Raw genomic sequence first — 23,619 nt, forward strand, 5'->3', positions numbered from 1 at the left:
TCTCTCCCGGTTGTTCCCTAACAGGCTCTACAGAACTACTTGGGCGGTTTTTTTTAGAATAGATGACAGAGCCGACAAGAATTATGATCCCAATACCCAACAAAACTCCTCCCGAAATAGCAAAGTTTGTGTAGGTTGAGGTCGCATGTGGCCCAGTCACACCAATGACCAACAGAACGACACCAGTTACTAAAGTTATCAAGCCAACGGTAAAGAGAATTGTTGGACAATACCCCGCCTCTTGAGATATCCGTTGGAGTCCCTCGGGGCTTGAGGCCCGAATGTTCTCTTGGCTGAAGACAGATCCCTCCCGACGTGTCTGCCGGGTCCGGGTAAATGATCTCACCATTACAGGCATGGTGACGGGTTCAGTCTATAAGAGTTGTTAGATCTAATCAGCAGCGTACTACTCTAGAGATTTGTGTCTTCTTCTTCTCCTTTATCAATTTCCTTCCATCCCTTCTGGAAACCTGGCCCCCTGGTCGTCGCTGGAAATCGCCAGCCTGTGGCTTCAAGACTTAGTTGTAGTTATGATGAGTTAATTATCAATGGTTTTGTTGGTACTGCTGTTGATATTGTAATTTCATTATCAATCCTTATTACTGTGGTCTGCTTATATAAATGTTGTCTCAATGCTGACTCGCACCCGATTCTTCGTCTGCTTATCCTGCAAGAAACCAAAGTTTAAATACCAGATTGCCCTCAGTAGGACTATCACCACATCACTAGATCACCCCCAAGGCTGTGACAGTAGCTCAGAACAGTGGGGTTTGGTTTATTCCGGAATAATGAAGTGAGTTTTGGTGGACAATCTTTGAACATTATCATTCCGACTTTAAGGTCATTGTCTATCAATTTGACAAAAAATCATTTGTGATGTAGAGCTCAGTGAGTCAGCTTGGAATCACTTTTGTTCAACCCAAGTCAAAGATAGACGTCTTACCTGATTGTCTTGATTCCCTCTGTTTAGTCCATGAACAAATCCATCGGAGGTGTATATGTCGGTATATGTCTTTTCAAAGGCCTATATCAACCCACAGAAACTTGTGTATCGTCGCCTGTTGTTGGTAAGCTATTAAGACATGTTTGGACCCTGTAAAGGACAACATATATATTGACTTATGCCTTACACGAAAGCACATGCATTTATTTATTAGCTTTAAGTCAAGCGGTGTGACATGTTTTTCTAGCGCATAATCAAAAGTAACCAGCCTATGAAGGGTAGGCATTATAGAACTTTAAATGCCTTGGACGTGAGATCTTTCTTTGCCCCTTTACTTCGGAGGCTCTGGTGGTATTTTCATAAAGCCAATTGACAGACTAACTTCTCAAAAGTAGGTGTGGCCGCCACGACAGTCTTTCCAGATGGTGACCCCAACACCCGAACCTCGGGTCACCAGCGCCCTCAGCAATCACGTAAACTTTTGAGCGTCGTCGGACAGGGCCTATCATCCTTGGCCCAAGAGACTGCAGGAGCTAGTAAATTAAGTCATTGTCACAATTTCTGGTCCTTCGCATATTGCAGGACAGCGTCAAAACAGTATACTCATGTCGCAGATATTGCTAGAAGTAGGGAGATATCACAGTCTCGACCAGGTCCGTCATGTCATGCCACGCAGAGGATATAGTGTCGCAACCCATGCCATCACAACATTTTACATCACATAATGCCGCGCCAGCTAAAGACAATACACATAAGACACATGCATCTTCAATCAAATACAGTATCGTAATCTCAGCATATCCATCACATGACTGATGTCGCAATCAGGACCATATCACAACCTTAGACCAACATACTGCCACGATTAGGACAGCACCATAACATTTGTCGTTTACCAAACATGAAGACAAAATCACATAGAAAGGTAAAAATAGCCTCAGCCTCAGCTTCAAGAGGGCACATGCTACCCCCTCGATCAGTCCGTCTATTCAGACCTTTAAGAGGACACATGCTACCTCCTCTGTCCGTCTCATCAGGCCTTCAAGAGGACACATGCTTCCCCCTCGATCAGTCCGTCTATTCAGACCTTTAAGAGGACACATGCTACCTCCTCTGTCCGTCTAATCAGACCTTTAAGAGGACACATGCTACCTCCTCTGTCCGTCTCATCAGGCCTTCAAGAGGACACATGCTACCTCCTCAGTCCGTCTCATCAGGCCTTCAAGAGGACACATGCTACCTCCTCAGTCTGTCTAATCAGACCTTTAAGAGGACACGTGCTACCTCCTCTGTCCGTCTCATCAGGCCTTCAAGAGACACATGCTACCTCCTCAGTCCGTTCGATCAGGTCATCAAGAGGACAAATACTACCTCCTCTGTCTTCAAGAGGACACATGCTTCCCCCTCGATCAGTCCGTCTATTCAGACCTTTAAGAGGACACATGCTACCTCCTCTGTCCGTCTAATCAGACCTTTAAGAGGACACATGCTACCTCCTCTGTCCGTCTCATCAGGCCTTCAAGAGGACACATGCTACCTCCTCAGTCCGTCTCATCAGGCCTTCAAGAGGACACATGCTACCTCCTCAGTCTGTCTAATCAGACCTTTAAGAGGACACGTGCTACCTCCTCTGTCCGTCTCATCAGGCCTTCAAGAGACACATGCTACCTCCTCAGTCCGTTCGATCAGGTCATCAAGAGGACAAATACTACCTCCTCTGTCTTCAAGAGGACACATGCTACCTCCTTTGTCTTCAAGAGGACACATGCTACCTCCTCAGTCTGTCTAATCAGACCTTTAAGAGGACACGTGCTACCTCCTCTGTCCGTCTCATCAGGCCTTCAAGAGGACACATGCTACCTCCTCAGTCCGTTCGATCAGGTCATCAAGAGGACAAATACTACCTCCTCTGTCTTCAAGAGGACAAATACCACCTCCTTTGTCTTCAAGAGGACACATGCTACCTCCTCAGTCCGTTCGATCAGGTCATCAAGAGGACAAATACTACCTCCTCTGTCTTCAAGAGGACAAATACTACCTCCTTTGTCTTCAAGAGGACACATGCTACCTCCTCAGTCGGTCTAATCAGGCCTTCAAAATGGTCACTTAATGCCATCAAGAGGACAGTATTTCAACCACGCATAGATTGGCGAAATATTCCTCTGGTTTTTAAAAGAAAAATATAAAATTGGTTCATTTTTTTTCATACATTTATTATTAATCTGCATTCCAAATCATACAGGCAACAGCTTGTCATCAACAAAGTTGTCCAATGTATCTTTTCTGAACATCTAAATGTCCATGTGCCAGTCCCAATCAACAAAGATGATTACACTAAGAATAATTTAATTGTGGTAGGATTCAGTTTTTGAGTCTTTACTTGGAATACTGGCATCTATCCCAAGGCTTATCCAAGCAAACGGTGTCCCATAAATCTGTCACAATCTTAGTGATCGAACTTGGAAAGGATGAAAATTGGACTAGCACTTGGTAGGACATTGATACATACATGAATTTTTTCAAGCCCATTCAACTAAGAACAGCCAACTGCCTCATGGTATGTTTTCCTTGCAAAAGTTCTCAATATGTATTTATACTAAATTATAGCACAAATAACACAACAGGTGTGATTTAAAGTCCTCATCAACTATGTACAGACAACGTATTTCTAAACAAACAACACAATTACTTATTCCTGGGGTTTCATTCCACTTCCGACAGGGCCATGGCGTCGTTCCCAAACCATACGATGTTTCTGTTTCATATACGCATCGCTGACATTACTAGAGACCCCTATGTCACCATCTGAAAGATGAACACACAAATCTTTAGCAGAAAAGCATTGATAATACACGCAAGTGATTTTATCACAGCATTCTGGTTGGGACTCCTCAAAGTATAAGGTAGAAAAATATCCACACCAAAAATCATATCATAGTCTTCTTCTAAGCACAGAGTAATACTGTAAACCAACCACATAATCAACAAGCCCTAAAATGATAACTTACATTTTATAAAATAATTAGTGGAGCCTTCATCATAGTCGTCCATCTCTTTTTTGCAATGAACTTTAAAATCTGAACCTTCCCAATGCATGCACTCATTTCTTCGAAGACGTAGGATCTTTACAATGTTTTGGTCAACTCTCCTGCAAGAAATTGTAATATGTTAAGACATAAATAGTCAAAATGGATGTCATCAAGTGTAGTACTAGTAGTACGAACCTGATTACTGGACAGCAAATCCTTCATTATTCGATATTCAGAGGCCATCTCTCTATATAAAGATACCAACTTTGTAAACATAGCTTTTTTAAGTAGTTCTATAGTTTATACTCAACGATTTCAATTTTGCAGTAGGCCTACCTTTCCTTAATCTTACTTCAACAGTTGATAAGAATTACTTACTTATCTCTTTTGTACTGCTCTTGAGCTTCAAAAAGACATATGGGATCATCTACAGCACACTGGTCAACTGTCGGAACTCGTCGGAATTTCCTGTGGTAGTAAGGGTATGGATTCCTTTTCTGCATGGGCTCTACAAATTTTTCTGAAAACCGTCCAAATATTAAATAAATAATCAGATATCAGACATACCAAACGTGTAAAATTAGCTTTTTCGACTAGTGAATTTTGTCCGAAAATAGAACAGTAGTTTTCACAATTCGCGTGCATGGAAACTACTGTCGTGTTGTCGGACACACACAGATCACAATCAAGACGATGGGAAAATCATACAATTGATTGGGAACAATAAGATAAAATTTACCTCGAAAAGCAGTAATCGGGTAGTTGAAGAATCGAACAAACGACGAATCTCGCTTGAAAAACTTATCATCATCAGACATTTTGTGGGGGTTCTCTGGAAGAAAAAGCTACAATATGATGTCCTCTGCAAAGGGCGATTTGTTACATCCTCGATGTACACTTCGAGGGATGTCATACACTAATGGTGGCGCCGCCTGTTATTACTAGAAGGACTCCGATATCCCTCAATGTGTACATTGAGGATGTGACAAATCGCCTCAAAGGAAGGCACGATTTACGGTAAGCTCATCAATTTAGTAAAGCCTTTATAATAATTTAAAGATCTTCATCACAGACAAACTATTGAATTAGTTTTTTCAGAAAAGACTTAAGATGATATTTTAAGAAAGATTCTGAGATATATTTTTGCGACAAAAGTAAAATCTATGTGAGCCTCTCTTTCAAGTCCCTCTTTCAAGCTGGCCAGCAATTATGGTAGGTCGTTGTGTAAATTTCTCAAACAAAATCGTCTTCAGTCTTCGCCATCCTTTATTGATTCTTGTTATATTCTTATATAGAATAAAGCTTAGGGATTTTTCAATACTTTGTTGGGATCATTTTTTGATATTGTTATTTGAAATGTGTAATTTTAGGAGTTAAATTTTTTTCCATATTTGTGGCTTCTTGGCCACTTTGGATGTCTGGCCTCTGTTCAGCGCATGCATGCGAGGTCTACCGCACAGGCCTGTACGTCCTAGTCGGCCTGTACGTCCTAGTCGGCCTACTTGTTTGAATAATGTATAGGTATAGCCTACAAAAAGTGAATGAATACCCTATCTAGCCTAGTAGTTGCGTTGATGTCGTCGTCCACCACGTCATGCCTGGTCCAATATCGTGGTGTATAGCGCCTTCGGCCTTGGAATAATAGATAGATAGGCCTAATATGTTGCTGAGCTAAGTTGCAAGTGAAATGGCTAATTTAATTAGAAAATAAATTCATACATCAAATCCTCATCATTTCCTTTCCTGCTGCTTGAGGTTTCCCACACTTGCATTCAATTCATGTCGAATATGACTGATCCTATTTTCAGTCTCACAGGAAGTTCTCGGCCCCTCGTCATGGTTCTCTGGGTTTCTTGCCCAAGAAGAGAAGTAAACGTCACCGAGGTAAGGTGAAAGCTTTCCCCAAGGATGACCGAAGCAAGCCATGCCATTTGACAGCTTTCCTTGGTTACAAGGCTGGTATGACACATTTGGTGCGGGAAGCAGACCGACCTGGATCTAGTAAGTATAATAGTATTATCTATGCTTTACTGATAGTAAAAAGTTAAAATATGGAAAAAATTGTAAAAATCCTCTGAATATCTTGGAAGTTGACCTAGTAAAACTAAATTGTGAAGGTGAACACTCTCCGATCTTGGCAGTTTTGAACTAGTCGTGAAGTAAGCTGCACCTTTACTGTAGTGTTACGGATCTTGATTTAACCTTTTCTTCACCAGGGCTACAGGATTGGACCAGGAGGTATGACTGGTTTCAAATTCACCAGCATGTCTACTGCTGATAATTAATGCTACTATTTCGTGTGCAATATGACCATTGTTTTTCCGATGGTGGTGGCCCCATCTAGAACAATTGAAATGTTTGCACTAAATGTCTCGAAATAAAAAACTTCCATTTCAGAGATCAACAAAAAGGAAATTGTTGAAGCAGTCACCATCGTGGAAACACCACCAATGATTGTTGTGGGTTGCGTCGGCTACGTTGAAACCCCCAGAGGTCTCCGCACATTCAAGACCATCTTCGCTGAGCATTTAGGCGAGGAGTGCAGGCGACGATTTTACAAGAACTGGTAAGTATAAATACACAAAAAGAAACCTATTTCAACTGGCCAAAAGTGAACTGTTTTGGACACGGGTAGCAATGTTTCTTGAATAAGTAAATCCTCCTAACTTCTGCAATTTTGCATTAAAATCCTTGCATGAAAACTCTCATTGCTTGAATAAATACAGAAGAAAGAGTTTGAGTTGGAATGGAAAACATCACTGTCTATCTGTTAAGTTTAGTTGTTGCGACCTGTTAGAATATGTTATGATGTTGATGTTTATTACTGGTCTTAGGAGCACTTCCAGTCGGCATTCCAGCCAAAGGCATGATGAAATTGGGGAACAAGTTCACTAGCTTCCTCTCGGGCCAGGCCTGATGAGGCTAGTAGCAATATATACCCCACTGTCCTCTCGTGTTTAGGCTGAGAATTGGATGTGTTTAGTGCCAGTCTGACCGTCTCCCTGATCAATTCTGGCAAAATCCTATGATAGACCCGATTGTATATTCATGTTTCATTCCCAGGCCCCTCTCAGCTTGTGAAGTTGAAGGGCTGTATCTGGCGTTGTTGATCTCCGCTCATGTTGTCTTGTGCAGCGTGATGAGGTTCACAACATTTTGTTTTGACCAAAAGGTACCGCTCCAAGAAGAAAGCCTTCACCAAGTACTCCAAGAAGTGGCAAGATGAAGTGGGCAAGAAAGAAATTGAATGCGACTTCAGGTTGATGAAGAAATACTGCAAGGTCATCCGTGTCATTGCCCACACTCAGGTAAGATGAAACATGTGCAGAATAAGTGGTGCAACAGTGTTTCTGAACTTGGTCCCCCATGAATTGTTCCAAGGCTGTTAAGTACTGCTGGCAAATACTTTTGATTGATAATGTTCTTTTGACCTAATGATATATGATGAAAACCATGTGGATGTGTGCCCCTGCCAGGGCACCTGACTTCCATCATGGAGAAGCATCCATGCTGCCTTCCTTCTGATATCGTATGAAAGATAATAAGATCTAAATGTGTAGTGATTAACACTTGGTTGGTGCAACTTTTCTAGCCTATCTTTTCCTCTCATTCTTTAGATGAAACTGATGAAGAAGCGCCAAAAGAAGGCTCACATCATGGAGATCCAGGTCAACGGTGGTACCATCTCCCAGAAGGTTGACTATGTCCGTGAACACATGGAAAAGAAGATCCCAATCGACACAGTGTTTGGCAAGGATGAGATGATTGATGTAATTGGTGTGACCAAGGGTAAAGGTTACAAGGGTAAGTGTGGTGATGTAGTTCAATACCTTTGTGCTTGACTTGTAATCCCCAGTATCTTAAGCTTGCCAGGTTATATTGGCTGGTATGGTACAGCCAGTTTTATTCAATGCTAGCCCAATCTGACCTGAGAAATACAACCTAGCCTAGTTATTCACATCCGAATGATGAGGAAAACCATGTGGACATGTGATTGCCAGGGCAACCGCCTTCGTGTTCTTTGTGATCATCAACAAACTCCCCATTTCAGGTGTGACATCCCGTTGGCACACAAAGAAACTGCCCCGCAAGACCCACAAAGGTCTTCGTAAAGTCGCCTGTATTGGAGCTTGGCATCCAAGTCGTGTTGGTTTCTCAGTGGCCAGAGGTGGTCAGAAGGGTTACCATCACAGGACCGAGATCAACAAGAAGATCTACCGTATTGGCCAAGGTAAAAAAAGAAAAATGGCGACTGCCATATTTCATAGGTTGGAGCAAATTTCTATTCAAATCTGCATGATAAGTGATGAAAACCATGTGGACATGTGCCCCTGCCAGGGCACCTGACTTCTATCATGGAGAAGCATCCATGCTGCCTTCCTTCTGATATCATGCTATAGACTGCTAAAAATTGGCCCGTCTGATAATGGCTGCTTGCACTCGTGGGAATTGTTTGCACTCTTGGGAATAGTAATATCAGAACTGGTCAGAATTTGGTCCTATCATCTCAAACACAGATGGCAGCAGTAGATTTCCTCATAACTCTCTCTAATGGTAAAGTAATTCACTTGTTTTCTTCTACTCCAGGTATCCACACCAAGGATGGCAAGGTTATCAAGAACAACGCCTCCACAGAGTACGATATCACAGACAAGAGCATCACACCAATGGGTGGTTTCCCTCATTACGGAGAAGTCAACAATGACTTTGTCATGATCAAGGGAGCCGTCTGTGGACCCAAGAAGAGGGTGCTTACACTAAGAAAGGTAAGAGACGGGATGACCATATTGTAGTCGACTGTTGCCTGAGGTGTGACACACTGAGAGTGTCTACCACAAATGTGGACTCCAGTTCCATTTGCAAACGAGATCAGTCAAAATAGTGACTGCTCTTCCAGTTCTAACAGTTTTTCTTTGTGATGAGAGTCTGACCTCCAACTTGATACTCCTGTTGATGATGAAGAATGACCACTTACCTACATTGCTTGAGGCAATGCCCATGAGAACAAACCTCATTCATGCACTACCAACTGAGGCAAGTAGTATCATACTAGAAAATAGCACCATTGATGAAATTATCTCCTGTACGCATGCATTTTCTGAATGTGACTATAGATTATCCCATGTCCTATTTCAGTCCCTGTTGGTGCATACCAAGAGAGCTGCCCTGGAGAAGGTCAACATCAAGTTCATCGACACGTCGAGCAAGTTCGGTCATGGTCGCTTCCAGACTGATGAGGAGAAGAAGAACTTCATGGGTCTGCTCAAGAAGGATAAGGTCAAGGACGAGGCTTAAATTTACCTGTACATGTCAGAGGGGAAAATAAATTATGAAGTGAATATATATCTTATGTTGTTCCTTAAATGTATGAATTAGGAAAAGACCGATCGGTCTTCCTGAATTGAAGGTGCCTGGTCATGAACTTTTCCTTTGACGCTATTCTAAGTATGCTTTGCCTTTTGGATGGGCATAAGCACCTGTAATCCTCAATTACCAAGACAACTCTCCAAGACTTCACAAGTCTGGGTGGACAGTCGTCCCTCCCATTCGAATATGCTACAAATGTGCATTTGCTTTGGCTATGATAATGTCCCCAGGCTATGGATGTTAAGATGCATCTTGACCCTCGAGTCTTTGATCCACTCCACTGTCCGGTCTTTCACTGGCCAGACGGAAATGTTTCAATGAGAATAGGTTGTACCAGGTCACAACTGACAGAGGACATGCTGAATGAGACCGCTGGGGTTTGTCTTGTGAACAAATTGTGCCAGGGCACTTTCGATTAAGGAGGACCAATTCATATTGATTACCAAACCACTGGCAAGACGGCTCAGATATACCTCCATGGAGACAAATTCTACCAGGTCTCCTTCAATTCAGGGAAAATGGATTCATGTCCTGGCATCAATGCAGTACTCGTAGCGACAAATCATAGCATTCTCCTCCAGCCTGTGAGTTATCGATGTGAATGTGTCCTCCCTTAATCAAAAGTGTCCTGGAAAGACGACCAATATAGAGATCAATCTGAGCTCTCTCAGCCAGGGACTGCCCTAGAGGTTATCAATGTGAATATGTCTTTCCTCAATCAAATATGTCCTGGTAACAACCAACTGTACGTACTAACAGGGACAATCTTAGTAGTCTCATCTACTGAACAGTTAGTGATCGAGACGTCCTTTAATCGAAAGTGTCCTGGAACTGTCTCAGCCAGGGACTGCCCTGTAGGATTCTGTCTTCTCTCAATCAACAAACGTGTTCTACCAAAAAAAACCAGTCCTTATTGCGACAACAGCCAGTGAGCTATCAATGTTACTGTGTCCTCCCTTAATCGAAAGTGTCCTTGAACAACATGCAACAGAGAGATCAATCAGCCGTAGATTATTGATATTCCCCTATTTTGAATCCGTCTTCCCTCGGTCAAAATTGCCAATGCACTCGCTGTACTATGAGCTGTATATTCGGAGAGGCAAATCCGAGTTGACTGCCCGGCCAACTATTGGACAGTCTCTTGAATATTGTTCTATAGGGTTTCTCATCGTTGCCTTTTGAATACATCGGCCTGTCAACGTTCTGACAGAGACAATTCGACCTGTCTTCATGTGTACATATGGACAGATGCTCATTGATAACCCCAATTGTATACGGCGGGAACTTCAAAACGGGTTGGATGGGGATTGGGATGAACTTCCACCTAAAGCAGGTAGCTGGCTGGTCCAATCCACGGTTCTGGCAACTCCACGGTTATAAGGATGAGCCAGTCGCAACGGTAGTGAATGGGCAGTTTCATTCACCGTCCTGCCAACAGCGTGAGAGAGATAAAGGCAGTTGCAATCACACTAAATGGCTGCCCTGGCAGCTCAACCACGATGCTAACACGGTGAGAGAGATGAAGGAGCTACAACCACACGTTACTGAGAACTTGCCGCCGCGCCACGCCCCTCCTTGCCGTCGAATAACTGAGCCAGATGAAACAGCATGACGAGACAGTCACAACCGCCGGACCGAATAGGGCCTGGCAACTCCACGTCTTAACCTTGAAGAGATGAGACAACCACAACTAGACCGAGTCGGCCGGGCAGCTCCACCGTCTTACTTGCACGATGAGAGACTGAGACAGCCACAATCAGCCCGAAATAACCCTGGTGAGACTGTGTGGGACAGTCACAACCAGAAAGGTGTGTAGACAAGCGTCCAGTGGTAGATTTACTTGAACAAATACGGTTTTGAGGGAACAAATACATGGAGCAATGGTGTGGGTATGAAAGGTTCTCGAGTATTATGTCCTGATGCAACTGTCTTGAAGACAAGCATCCCGATGCAGCATATGTACGGTAATAAACGTCCCGGAGTGGGAGAAATACGTCTAAAGAAGATGTTCAGCTGATGAAACAGACACAATCAGAAAGAATAAGGCCTATGGCAGCTCCACCGTCGTCCTGCCCACCACGGTGACAGATATGAGCCAACAACAACCAGACTAAATAGAGCTCTCAGCTCCACCGTCTTGCCAACAAGATGAGAGAGATGAAACATCACAACCATATCAGACCGAATGGCTGCCCCACTAGTCTTGCCAACACCGTGTGTCGACAACCGTGTCCCCGAGACGGTGCTGCAGCTCGGTCTGGTTTGGTCTCCAGCTGTGGCTGTCTCATCGTTCTCACCATTTGCAGCGACACTACACGAACATTTCAAGTATATTTTGATAAGAGGACAGGAGTAACATTTCATCGATAACTTACTTGCTCTTCGCTGGATGAGACTGCTAAGAGGACTGCTGAGACTGCTATGATGAATACTACTGAACACGATTGATTGAGAAGTTGCCAGAACACGATTGATTGAGGAAAGACAGATTTACGTTGATAACCTCGAGGGTGGTCCTTTGGCGAGACAGCTCAGATTGGTCTTTATATTGGTTGTTGTTCCAGGAAACTTTCGATTGAGGGAGGACAGATTCACATTGATAGCTCAGTTGCTGTTTACTGGCTTAGACTTCTAAGATTTGTCCCCATGAGTACGTACACTAGTTGCTGCCAGGACGCGAGGACACATTTGCTTGAGGAAAGACAGATTCACGTTGATAACCTTCAGGGTGTTCCCTGGCTAAGACAGCTCTGATTTAACTTTATACTGGTTGTTGTTCGAGGACACTTTCGACTAGGGAGGACACAATCACATTGATAACTGACTTCTAAATGTATCCCTATGAGTACTGGTTGTTGCCAGGACACGTTTGATTGAGGGAAGACAGAATCTCATTGATGACCAACTGAGAGAGTTGGTCCCTGGCTGAGACAACTCTGACTGATATCTACATTGCATGTTGTTCCAGGACACTTTCACATCGATAACTCACTCGCATTTCACTGGAAGAGACTCCTAAGATTTGTCCCTTCGCGTACTTACTGGCTGTTGCCAGGACACAATTGATGGAGGGAAGACAAATTCACATTTACAAGCTACAGGGTGTTTCTTGGAGTTCTATATAGCATGTTGTTCCAGGACACTTTTGATGAAAGGAGGACGCATTCACATTGATAACTCGCTTGCCGTTCACTGGATGAGACTGACTTGCTCCTTCATACATTCTACAGATTTGGTGGCTGGATGTTGTCTCAATCTACAAGACCCAAGTAATGCAAATGTCTTACGTCTTCCTTTGCATGTTTGGGTGGTGTCTAAACTGAGTGGGAACGAGTGATACGTTTGATTTAGGGACGACAGATTCACATTGATAATCTACAGGGCGATCCCTGTCTGAGACGGCACTGATAGGTCTCTATTAGTTCAGACGGGGTACTGACAATTTCGATTTAAGGGTACACCAAATCGTATTGATGAATCGACCGTTCCCTGGCTGAGCGAGCTCTGGGATTGTCTTGATGCGTGCAGGTTGTGCCAGCACACTTTGAGCAAATACGCTAATGTCGGCTGGTTTTGGATAAGCGGGGTTTAATTCCTATCCCTGATTAGGAGGGGCTGGCTCTGTTGTCCTGTGCATTGTTTGTGTTTAGACTCTTTGTCTTTCAGTCTTGCACTTTCGTACGAGACATGCTCCAGAATGTGACAATCTGGAATCCTGGTCTTGCCCTTGAATAGGCAATGCATCCGATTGTGACTACAACCTAGCGTCCTGGACTTGCCCTTTTAGAGGCAATTCGTCAGATTGTGACAATTTGGTATCCTTGTCTTGTCCTTCAGTGGGCACTGCATCAGATTGTGACAATCTGGCATTTTGTAGACAATGCATTAGATCGTATCCAGGTCTTGTCCTTTTGCAGGCAATCTATCAGATTGTGACGATCTGCTGGGCATACCCTTCCAAGTTGAACTTGCTGTGAAAATGAGGCACGATTTCAGTGAATGTCTGTCTCAACCATCTGATCCATTCTTGGTCACAACACCCAAAAAATTTCGAAGACGGTCCGTATATAGAGGCATTTCGCAAAATGTGACATTGTCAGCAACATCGTTGTACATGATGACCATACCTCCTACTGCATGTATACTCTGGCTCAGGGTGTACATACATGTATGAATAACACAGAATTCACAGAATTCCTTCACACAAGTAGGACAGGAGGAACAATGAAATAATTCGAATTTTTGTATTACTTATTTATTGATAGATTCACATGCACAACATACAATATGATAAATTTTATGGTTGACAACAAATTTAATGGAAAATCACTCATTCCATTAATTAATATCACTTGTCTCTTTCCTCATATTTCTCAATAGTCTTAAAACTACAACTTCTTAAGTTGTTCCAAAGTCTATGTTCCAGTCCTACAAACCCTCACCAGAAGGGTGGGTAAGTTCATCTGTGACTAGGTGTATTAGTTCATTTTGTTCTGCATTTAACAATGGCCATAGTTCCACCTGCAGTTTGCGAAGTGACTCGATATCTTTAGACTGACAAGCCATCTGAAAAGATAAGACAAATACAAGTATAAATGAATCAGACTGTTTTCTTAGTTACATTTTCGTAGCCAGGATATGTTTTAAAAGTCTGTCAATGGCAGCAAAGATCTGTGGATAGAACTTGAGAAGAGGTAATTTTTGCAAGCTGAGTGGACACTCTGACCAGTTATCGGGGAACTATTGAAGACACTTGCTGGATGGTTTAGCATACTTACCACAACTGACTGAAGCAGAAGGAAAACATCCTCATTCATGTAGCTCACTGAAAGAGAGGATATAGGTTGAAACACACATGGAAATTGACAGGTTTCAGTGATGAATGATGATCAGTGTTTTTGGGTTTGGGAGTATGCACTAGGATAGATATTAAATCCTCATGCATGACCTCAGCTGGTCTTGACAAAGACAATGCAGACAGTCTTAGTTTTACTCTCACGCATTATAAATGGTCATCGTCTTGTTTTAAGTGACATTCCGGAGGTGAATCATGAGAAAACGGGTCCCCAATATGAATGGAACCTATCAACTGCTAAGCTATGAGCAGTCATTGCACTGCATGGCTTCATGGTTGAGGGAGACTCAAGACTCTGCCTGCAAACTCAACAGACAAGTCTAGTTACCTGAAGAGCTTGTTTCTGATGACTCCCATGCATATTTTTCTAGTGTTTGTGCATGCTCCGGTCTGATCTTTTGAGGAGTGGGCTGAAAAGACAAATACGATCGTATCATTATGTGGGAAAGGCCACATAAGATGGCTTTGTTCAAGCAGACCTCTTTAGAATACTCACAGAGGCATGATCTCTTTTGCTGTCGAATAGTCCCATCATTGGAGAGTTCACACTCTTGACCTCATATATCTATTTTCAAATTTTAGTGGCTTGATATACGTGTTTCTGTTTTTGAGAAGACTGTCTTCACCTTTCCCCCTTTTGTTTAAGGACCTTACCTGTAAGAGCATGAGAAGCAGAACTCGGGTTATCTCACAGTTTGCCATGATGTCACAGAATGCACCCAGCGGCTTCCCATTACTGGCTGTTCCTCTTTCTTGGGCCATGATTGCCATGTCTGTCAGGACAGTTAGAGCACCGTCATAATCCTCTGTAAACGAAAACAAACATTTTTTACCAAAGTTGTTGACAAACCAAAACTTGTCAATTACATGTATGTGCAACTGCCAAGATAAAAACATGCAGTGATTGTACAACACTGAAGTAGTCAGCCCCATACATTGGAGTGGGCTTCTGTAATAATCTCTAATTGATACAACCAACTTGAGTCCAAAATCACTGCCCTTTGAAGTACCAAATTTTGCTGACACGCTTGATAAATACTCACTGGTTTCTATTTTTGATGAAGCAGCTAGACCTAATGATGTTAAACATAAGAGAGGGGTATGTATCTGAAGCTCTGCAGCTCTCTGATAATGTGCAATTGCTTCACCAGGTTTACCAAGTTTCTGAAAATACAAGGAGCGAGGTACCGTTACACTTCTTGATTTCTTCAAATTCTCTTTGTCTACAATGATTACAAAGCTACCACCAACATGTATGTGAGATCTTCAGACCACAGCTGAAAAAAATTGAGATGCAATCCAAAGTACCCTCTAGTGATTGGGCTATCAAAGTACCATGTGACTGAGCTATCAAAGTACCCTCCAATGATTGTGCTATTAAAGTACCCTCATATTGTCATAATGTACTTACCCGAAGTGAATTTCCAACTTCAGCACAGAGACCAGCTGCTAGTGATGGCTGTTTGTTCTCAAGATGAACCTGAATGTGAAATATGTTCTATTTCTGAATGATAGTACAATGACCTTACTTTCTTACGTTTTTGCAAGTCAGCAACGCACTATGTGAATACCCACATGGTTTTAAGTGACAGAGGAACTTTCATGTACCAGCCGGTCCAGCTAGGATTCAAATGGATAAGGCATTTGCCAGTAGCAGTCACATTATACATGTAGTATCTTATGGTTTAAGTATGAGGTGATTCAAAACCAAGGGTGACAGGATGCAACAATAGAACCTGTTCAAAGGAAACACTCACTCTTATAGCATGTCCATAGCAGTTAATGGATGCACTGACATGCTCCTCAAAGCTGGGACATTTGAGTTCCCGAAGATTCTCTTCTGCTAGTAAGAATGCTCTGGCAGCTTCTACTAACGCTTGGGCTTCACCAGCGGGGTTGGCAAGGCTATGCTCACATCTGAAACAATGACGAACATTAATAACAACCTGTGATTAATGTACAGTCTGCACTTGCCAACAGACAGACTCATCAGATGTCACTATCAGTCTTTGATTGTTAAGCAGACTTTACACACCTGTTCATACTTTCCACTATGTCAAATTCCCCTCACTTTTTCAATCATGAGACAGAAACAAAGCAATTGACAACACTATTGTTTTCAGATACATTACCTTGCCTGTGCCAAGCAACAAAACCCAGCATACTGGGGACACTCCTGTTCTCTTAGAACTTTGGCCAGTGAAGCTGAATACATGAAAAATAAGAGAAGAAAAATATTAATGCAAGTGTGTTTTAAAGAGTACTGTCACTGGTCAATCTTTGTTTTGGTTGTATTTTGTACTTCAGTTTATGATGGAGAGCAAAAATGTCTATAGCCTATGCTATAGTACATGAAGGGCCGTACATGAAAACACTTCACTTACCAAATTGCTCACTTCCTTCTGCAACATTAGGCTTCTTTAAAAATCTCCTGAAATTAATAAAGGGAGCAAGTGTGAGAATTTCCTTTTTATCATTATGGAAGGCTTCAATCATACCCTACATCCATGACCATTATGACAGACGCTAGACGAGTCGTCATGATTGAATGTCCAAGATAAGATAGGTTTTATTTAATGGTAAGCAAGTTACTCTCACACTCGCAGTCACATGGATAGACATACACTCATGTGATGTTTTATAGAGTCATGGTGCATGTAGTGTGTAGGCCTATGTATGACAGTAGTCAAGCATGCATTAGGCATTGGCTAGTATTCGAGTCAAAACTAGACTCAAGTGACAAGTCTTGGATTTGGACTCTTTTTGTTTTTTTTGCATTTGAAAAAACAAGCTAAATTTCTAGAACTGTGTATCAAGATGTCGTTAATACACGATCAAAACAGGGAGAAGACAATTAAGAAACAACTCACTTCTTTAATTTATTAGAAATGTGTTTGTATTTGCCCAAAACATCGGCATCTTTATCCATATTTATTGGAAAATTTTGAGAAAATTACCGGAAGCACAACACTGCCACCTATGAGCAGAAGGTCAAACTACATGAACTAACATGCATATGAGGAGCGGCGGGAAATTCGAAAATGATGACGAGACTGACGGCCCGACGGCATAGTCTGCCCGGGATTTTCTGGTGAACCCACGGGATTATCCGGGAGGTATCAAAATAAACTAGCATGCCCATCACACAGCAAAGCCTATCTGGTTCCCAAGCCGTTTTCTAGTTTTGCACCTTAATTTCATATGTGCTTTATCGGAATTGATGCATATGATAAACTATCCCAGCCATTCTACTACTGGACAGAAAAAAGGCACAAAGATGGCAATAAAGATTAATTTCCACCTGCTATATGTTTGGGCGAGCACAGCTGCCACTGCCTGTATTTTTTGTGCTTGTCCCTACTTCTCCATACATGTCCCTCTCTTGTTACTCATTTGGCAATAAATGCTCGTTCACTCCAGCTACCGGGATCGCTATTGTTGGTTACCTTTGCCGAGGCACAATGTCAAAGCACAGTCTGTACGGTATCAGTGTTATTAAAGGCGTGATACACTCTGGGTCAGTGTGCAATGATCTTGGCATCTTCACCGGACGTCGTTGTTTTTGTCGCCGTTCTTCGTGACGTCAACGGATATACAAGAAGGCAATGCCAGCAGGCGCGATCAACGGGCAGGAAACCACGGCACCGAGACGCCAAGTTACCCAAACATGATTTTCCATAATACGTGTACAAACTACTAGTAATTGACCCAATAATTTATCAGCAAAAGGAAAAGAAAAGCGTAAATATCTGCTTGCAGTTTTTTTAAAATAACAACTTCTTATTTACATTACATACGGACATTGTTTATAGTCTCGATAAATGAGATTCTTTCTTTACAATGACCAAGAACCTAATAATTGGGATTGGAGGAAAAAACCAGAGTGCAAGTAGAACATGTCCGATTATCTAGCGTTCCCAAAACAATGGACACGTAACACTTCCAAGATACCAAAACCGGCAGACATAAGAAAATTTAATTCTTAAAGATCCGAGTAGTTAACAAAAGGTCTCTTTTCCACAGGGGAGTTTGCCTTCCTATCGATCTTGCCAAGTGCAGGTAGGGTGGCGCCAACCTTCCTCTCCGCTCGTTGTGGCGTGCACTGGCCCGAATCGCCAGACAGCGACCCTCTTCTTCCTCTTTGTCCACGACGACCGAGTGATTTCTGGTGTTTACCTGAAATTTGATGTTTGTAATCAAATTAGCCCATAAAAAAGCTGTCTATGTAGTCTCATCAAAACTATGCGATATGTCCCACGTCATCATTGGTCCTTAAGGTATTCTATCTCTGATTCGCTCTCACTAGATCAAAGTCAATGGCTTTCCTCGTCTCATTAAAACTATAGGGAAGAGCCTTAACTCACCTGTGTTCGTTTCTTTCTTGCCCTTACTCCTGTCGAGAGACTTCAGAATCGATGCATCAGAGAGCTCAAGCATTGGTTGTGGTTCCAGCACCTTGGCCGGATTCCGGTACGATCCAGTCAGCTCCTCCGTGTAATACTTATAAATCTTGTCTAAGTCTTTATTTGGTTTGAAATCCACTTTCTTCTTGGGTTGTATGCGTTTCTCTGGTGTGATCGTGTTGGTTCTTTGCATCTCTGGCTGGTCCTCCTCGAAGCTCGACTCCGCGCTCAATACCGCCATTCTAGTAGGCGGGACGTTTCGTGGCGAGCCTTCGAAGTTTAAACTCTCAATTGAGGTATCAGTGTAGTAAGAATACTCCGACCCGTACGTTGAAGTGGTCTCGTCATCCGAATCGAACGGACTCAACGCCCTCATGTGAGCAGCTTTACTTTCGTAATATTTTATCTTATTCAGAGAAGACTGGGGTATTATCGGAGGGAATTGCGAGATCACATGTTTCTCTTTTTCGCGTTGAATTTTTGTCGCCCAGCGCTCGGCGTTTATCAAGTCCTCTGGATAGTTCATGGTGAGCCCAATCTTTGCCTTTCCTTGGAATATGAGGATACTGGCACACACGTCATTACCAAGCTGCGCAGCATGCATAAGCGGTGTAACACCATTGCTGTTAGGAACATCCACATTCAGTCCGTACCTGTTCAGTGCATCCACCATTAGTTTCACCGTAGCCGCGCTGCCAGACGTCGCCGCGTGAAAAAGCGCAGTCTGATTGTTCATATCCACGGCATTAAAATCTAAATCGAGATCCGCGAACTGCAGCATGTGTCCGACCTCCTTCTCTCTACCGTACAAACATCCCCAAGACAGAGCATTCCGCCCGACAATGTCCACTCGGCTCACTTTTGCCCCGTAGCGCAGCAGCGCCCGCACGATCTTCTCCCTGCTGCGGTCATTCGCGACGAAAACTGCCCGAATCAGCGCGGTCTGTCCGCAGTCGTCAATGTTCTCCGTATTGATCCCAGCTTCCAGAAGCAGTCTCACCTGCCGAGGACGGGCGGCAGCAACTGCTTTAATCAGAGCCAAATTAGACATGGCAAAATTCGCGAAATTTGAATCTCCAGAAAAGATATCGTGGTAGAAGAGGTTCTCTGAGACTCCTTTCAGTCCGAAGGAATTTAAGCGACAGAAGACAATAGATATTCCCCGGCCTTTATACGAATAGACAATTGTCGAGCAAAATGTCACATACTTTTACAAACAACTCGAGACCACGTCTTTCAAGAAATCAAATTTCCCCGTCGCATTCTGGAAAGTTTGTCAGCAAATGAGATCACTGTTCGTCGATGTCGATGGTCAATTTGGGTTTAAAGCTTTGTTCGAAGGAATTTTCATGTCTGACGCAATGAAAATGACAAACTACAAATTAGTCTATTGTTCTCCAATTGGACATAAAGAAAATTGATCGCACTGTCTTTGGTTAGAGATCACAATTTGGTCAGTGCGTTATAAACTTTCCAAGAAGTGTGCGACAAACGGGTTTTTACATGCGCGTGGATTGAAAAGTGCCAATCATTGCGTCACGGCATTGATGACGTCAGTCTGATTAGGCCTACAGCTGTGATCTGACTGATGACGGAATTGACAGAAATTGAGAAGTTTTTGAAAGTTCTCTACAAACGTTAATTGAGACATTCTAGAATATATTAAATTGGGCGCACAATATATGAGTGTTTATACACAGATTCCAATTCGGCTGTCCAACAACCTGATAGGCAAAACAGAACCGCTGGAAATTTCGCTCGACATTAAAACATATCGTCTCCATCTTCGTGTATGGTTTTACGTCAAGCCACTAATCGCTGATATCAGCAGTGTATGACCGCAGCCCTGGAACCATACCACCAAATCTGTCGGTGCCAACGCCATTAGTAAAAAAATATCAGGGCCAGTGCTTGTGTTACATGATAGGTCGTAGTCGAAGAGGAGACTTGACTATACAGACGTACATGTATAGTCAGACATGTTAATACATTTTAAAGGAAATGTTCAAGGAAATGTCTTTAACCACGAAAGTTTATATTGAAGACACATTAGTGATACATCTATAACACCTTGTTGAGTCAAAAGTACACAAGCTTTACGTTGGTTGCAGGCATTTGCTTGAGTGTCGGACGTTTTCACTTGCTTTCATGTAGTAATAAAACAGATCAAGATCCACTGCATGGGCAGCTATTGCGGTAAGATACCTGCACTGATCACCTTTCACGGCATTATAAAATGGAGCTGGATCCCTGAAGAATCTATCGTAGACAAATTTAGGGACAATACCAAGATACTTAGCACACATACCAATGAAAACATCCTCGAAAGGAAAGTTTCTTTTCACCTGGAAGTATCCAGGGGCTTTAAAGGATGCATCATGAATCTCCTTCACAACCTTCATTGAAAAGAGCACGGCAAATCCTAAATTGTACGGTGGATAGGTTGCATTCTTGTATGCCTCGTGGCTAATGTACCACTTGTTACCCTTGTTCCTGTAGGCAGGGTTGGCGTTCATGCCGTAACCTCGATAAAGTTTTACCTCATCTGAAACCTTTAGAGTGTTCAGATAATCCACAGTGTTCTTTGGGTAAACGAACACGTCATCATCTACCTTCAAGACAAACCGAGCAACAGGGCATTCCTTCATAGCCCACTTGAATCCATTAAGGTTTTTTAACGTCAAATTATAATACCCGTCATCGATTTCGCTTTGGACAATATCATTGTGTGTTTTACTTTCCAACAGTAATTCTTCCTGTCGAGTGGCGTTAAGTGCCTTGCCCATGTAGAATATCACTTTTATGGAAAAGCCCCTGTAAGATGTGATGTTGCCCCAAGTCGACCGTACGACATGTCTCCTATGTTGATTGTTGACCGCACTTCCAACCAAAATCAGCAGGAAAGCTGACGTAGATTCGGGACAAGGCGCAACCGGCTTGACAATCTCCTCATAACCAGTTCGTGAAGGTTCTGTGACAGGCAGCTTTGCAGAGGCAACCTTTAAAATCGGTACTTGTGGCTCCACCTTTAAATTTGGTACCTGCGGTAACTTTTGAAGAAGCGTATCGGCCAATTTACCTGCCTTCAGTGATTTAAAGAAGTCCGCTGTTACATCGGAGTACAGAGGCTTCCTCGTCGATGTCCTAATAACCAAACTAGTGTAAAGAATGGAAAATGCCACAAGCAATGCAAGAACACCGATGAGCTGAATGATATATGCCATAGTTAGGTTACTCCTAGTTATTTCCTTAAGTCACGACCCAAAGATAGAAATGGATCAGGATACTCGAGATGATGCTGATGGTGAAGTAATCAATTTGTGATTTGTTTTGGGTTTTGAATGCCACTCTCGACACATCAAAGTATCACTCGTTGATTTCGTGTTCTGCGCTTCTACCACTTTTTCGTGGTTTCGGTCGATTAATGTCCTTCGTTTCTTTCGACCATTCCCTACTTCTCTCGATGCCCTTCTAGACGATCCATCAGCCAATACCAACGTATCGTCTGAACAAGTGAATTTAGTTACATGTATTTTGAACTGTTCTCGGAATCTGATTTCCAGATCGAAATGAAACAAATACGCGTCAATCGGTTTGCAAGAGCATGCTCACTTCGTCTCGATTCTTGCCTGCAAAAATTCGAAAAATAATCGGCAAATCCAAAACGTTTGGTGCGTCTCCCTTATATCAATGTCGCAAGTTAGAACGTAGCAATACGGAACATAATCGAGGAAATTTATGTCATTATCAATGTTATCTCCAGATCATAGATATACATGTATATGTACATGTAGGTTCCATGTCACAGAGCGGACAAGTGCCACGCGCACATCTCGCGAAATTGTCTCTTCATCATGCGCCGTCTGCCTGCCGGGTGTTACAGAAGTTATGTAACCCAAAGCCTATACGGGCTTCAGTGATGGCCTTTTGGTGATATAGAATGATGACCTGCTGTTTACCTCTTACATAAAGGTATATTATGACAAACATATCCTCTGAGTTAGCGCGCACAAGGCTGAAGCAGATCATCCACGTTATTACATGGACGTGAACTTTATCATTGGCTCATGAATTCTAAAGTGGAAGTGTCGGGAGAAGGTGTATATCCAACACTGCTGCCGTGTCCAACATGGAGTATTCACTTCCCAAGACGAGAGAGCATCGCCTGGGGAAACTCGTTAGACTATTTATATTAGCCAAACACGTTATCTAAACCATTTTTTTACCATTTTGAGAAAATGCTATACCAAGGAGCTTTGAACGCTCCCACTGGGAACCGCATATAAGGCCATACGGTCGAAGAGAAATGTGTGTCCTTCTCTGTAAAAAGTCTTTCATCCTGTTACATGTACATGTAAATTCAATGACGGTAGCCATGGTATAGCGGCGGTATTGATATTAACCTTTCGGCGCATATCGGTACCTGTGGTACTTACCATAAGGGGGAAATGGGGTGGGTTGGGGTGCTCAAAAACCTATTGTAGTAATATTGTACATGTATATTATTTTTTCCTAGAGTGAGCGCCGACAATTGCCGTGGAACAGAATACAAGCTTGTCGAGGCGGCGCTCGTCTTTTCTACAAAGTTGTAACGGGAGGTATCGGGGGGGGGGGGGAATGTTCCAAACAGATGCCTGACACTAAAATGCATTTATACGTCGTCGTTCGTACACATTGCTTTTCTTGTCCAGTGCGAAACCTGCCTATCGTCCGTTGCGGTGGTCGTCGATGGTCTTGCCCGCGTCGTCATGAAGCTGGCATGAGTACCGTATACCGATAATACGTCCTTAAATACTGACAATTGTATACGCGGCATCATGTTTTCAATTCTACGTTAAGTATAATGGTCATTTGCACCAAATCTGCGAACATGGTTGTATCATGCGAGTGTTGGGACACTGCTCGAAAGAAGAGCATAAGCATTCGTGTTTGAATTGCGGCTTCTAAACCAACTAATTTATTATCACAAATAAAAGCAATTGCAATAACCAGTCAAGCAAGGAACCCCATTTTCTACATGTA

General features: G+C 42.8%; 5 protein-coding genes and 2 non-coding genes across 7 annotated transcripts; 3 read left to right on the forward strand and 4 right to left on the reverse strand.

Moving 5' to 3' along the window:
• Positions 1-3,145: 3,145 nt before the first annotated feature.
• On the reverse strand, positions 3,146-4,863 carry LOC135492814 (NADH dehydrogenase [ubiquinone] 1 beta subcomplex subunit 10-like). Its single transcript, XM_064779462.1, has 4 exons — positions 4,712-4,863; positions 4,351-4,492; positions 3,952-4,091; positions 3,146-3,748 (listed from the first exon to the last, which is right to left on the reverse strand). Exons 1-4 carry the CDS (start codon positions 4,788-4,790, stop codon positions 3,633-3,635), a joined length of 477 nt encoding a protein of 158 aa, XP_064635532.1. The 5' UTR covers positions 4,791-4,863; the 3' UTR covers positions 3,146-3,632.
• Positions 4,864-5,090: 227 nt separating this feature from the next.
• Positions 5,091-9,311, forward strand: LOC135492804 (large ribosomal subunit protein uL3-like). Its single transcript, XM_064779451.1, has 8 exons — positions 5,091-5,184; positions 5,781-5,973; positions 6,370-6,538; positions 7,145-7,280; positions 7,590-7,776; positions 8,024-8,203; positions 8,560-8,738; positions 9,109-9,311. The coding sequence occupies exons 1-8, from the start codon at positions 5,182-5,184 to the stop codon at positions 9,265-9,267; spliced, it is 1,206 nt and encodes a 401-aa protein (XP_064635521.1). The 5' UTR covers positions 5,091-5,181; the 3' UTR covers positions 9,268-9,311.
• LOC135499122 (small nucleolar RNA U83B) lies at positions 7,406-7,504 on the forward strand. Its single transcript, XR_010449244.1, has one exon. It is a non-coding gene; the product is annotated as a small nucleolar RNA U83B (small nucleolar RNA).
• On the forward strand, positions 8,268-8,366 carry LOC135499119 (small nucleolar RNA U83B). Its single transcript, XR_010449243.1, has one exon. It is a non-coding gene; the product is annotated as a small nucleolar RNA U83B (small nucleolar RNA).
• Positions 9,312-13,593: 4,282 nt separating the features above from the next.
• LOC135498153 (40-kDa huntingtin-associated protein-like) lies at positions 13,594-17,164 on the reverse strand. The gene is made up of 10 exons (XM_064788373.1): positions 17,065-17,164; positions 16,579-16,625; positions 16,327-16,399; positions 15,952-16,111; positions 15,606-15,674; positions 15,238-15,358; positions 14,849-15,000; positions 14,523-14,604; positions 14,118-14,164; positions 13,594-13,905 (listed from the first exon to the last, which is right to left on the reverse strand). The coding sequence occupies exons 1-10, from the start codon at positions 17,121-17,123 to the stop codon at positions 13,768-13,770; spliced, it is 948 nt and encodes a 315-aa protein (XP_064644443.1). The 5' UTR covers positions 17,124-17,164; the 3' UTR covers positions 13,594-13,767.
• A 1,675-nt stretch (positions 17,165-18,839) lies between these two features.
• LOC135487068 (ankyrin repeat domain-containing protein 34A-like) lies at positions 18,840-19,648 on the reverse strand. The gene is made up of 2 exons (XM_064770443.1): positions 18,927-19,648; positions 18,840-18,867 (listed from the first exon to the last, which is right to left on the reverse strand). Exons 1-2 carry the CDS (start codon positions 19,646-19,648, stop codon positions 18,840-18,842), a joined length of 750 nt encoding a protein of 249 aa, XP_064626513.1.
• A 1,045-nt stretch (positions 19,649-20,693) lies between these two features.
• On the reverse strand, positions 20,694-21,821 carry LOC135487131 (beta-1,3-galactosyltransferase 5-like). The gene has a single exon (XM_064770578.1). The coding sequence runs from the start codon at positions 21,819-21,821 to the stop codon at positions 20,694-20,696; it is 1,128 nt and encodes a 375-aa protein (XP_064626648.1).
• Between the last annotated feature and the right edge of the window lie 1,798 nt (positions 21,822-23,619).

Source organism: Lineus longissimus, chromosome 1 (assembly GCF_910592395.1).
Source record: "Lineus longissimus chromosome 1, tnLinLong1.2, whole genome shotgun sequence".
Classification (NCBI taxonomy): domain Eukaryota; kingdom Metazoa; phylum Nemertea; class Pilidiophora; order Heteronemertea; family Lineidae; genus Lineus; species Lineus longissimus.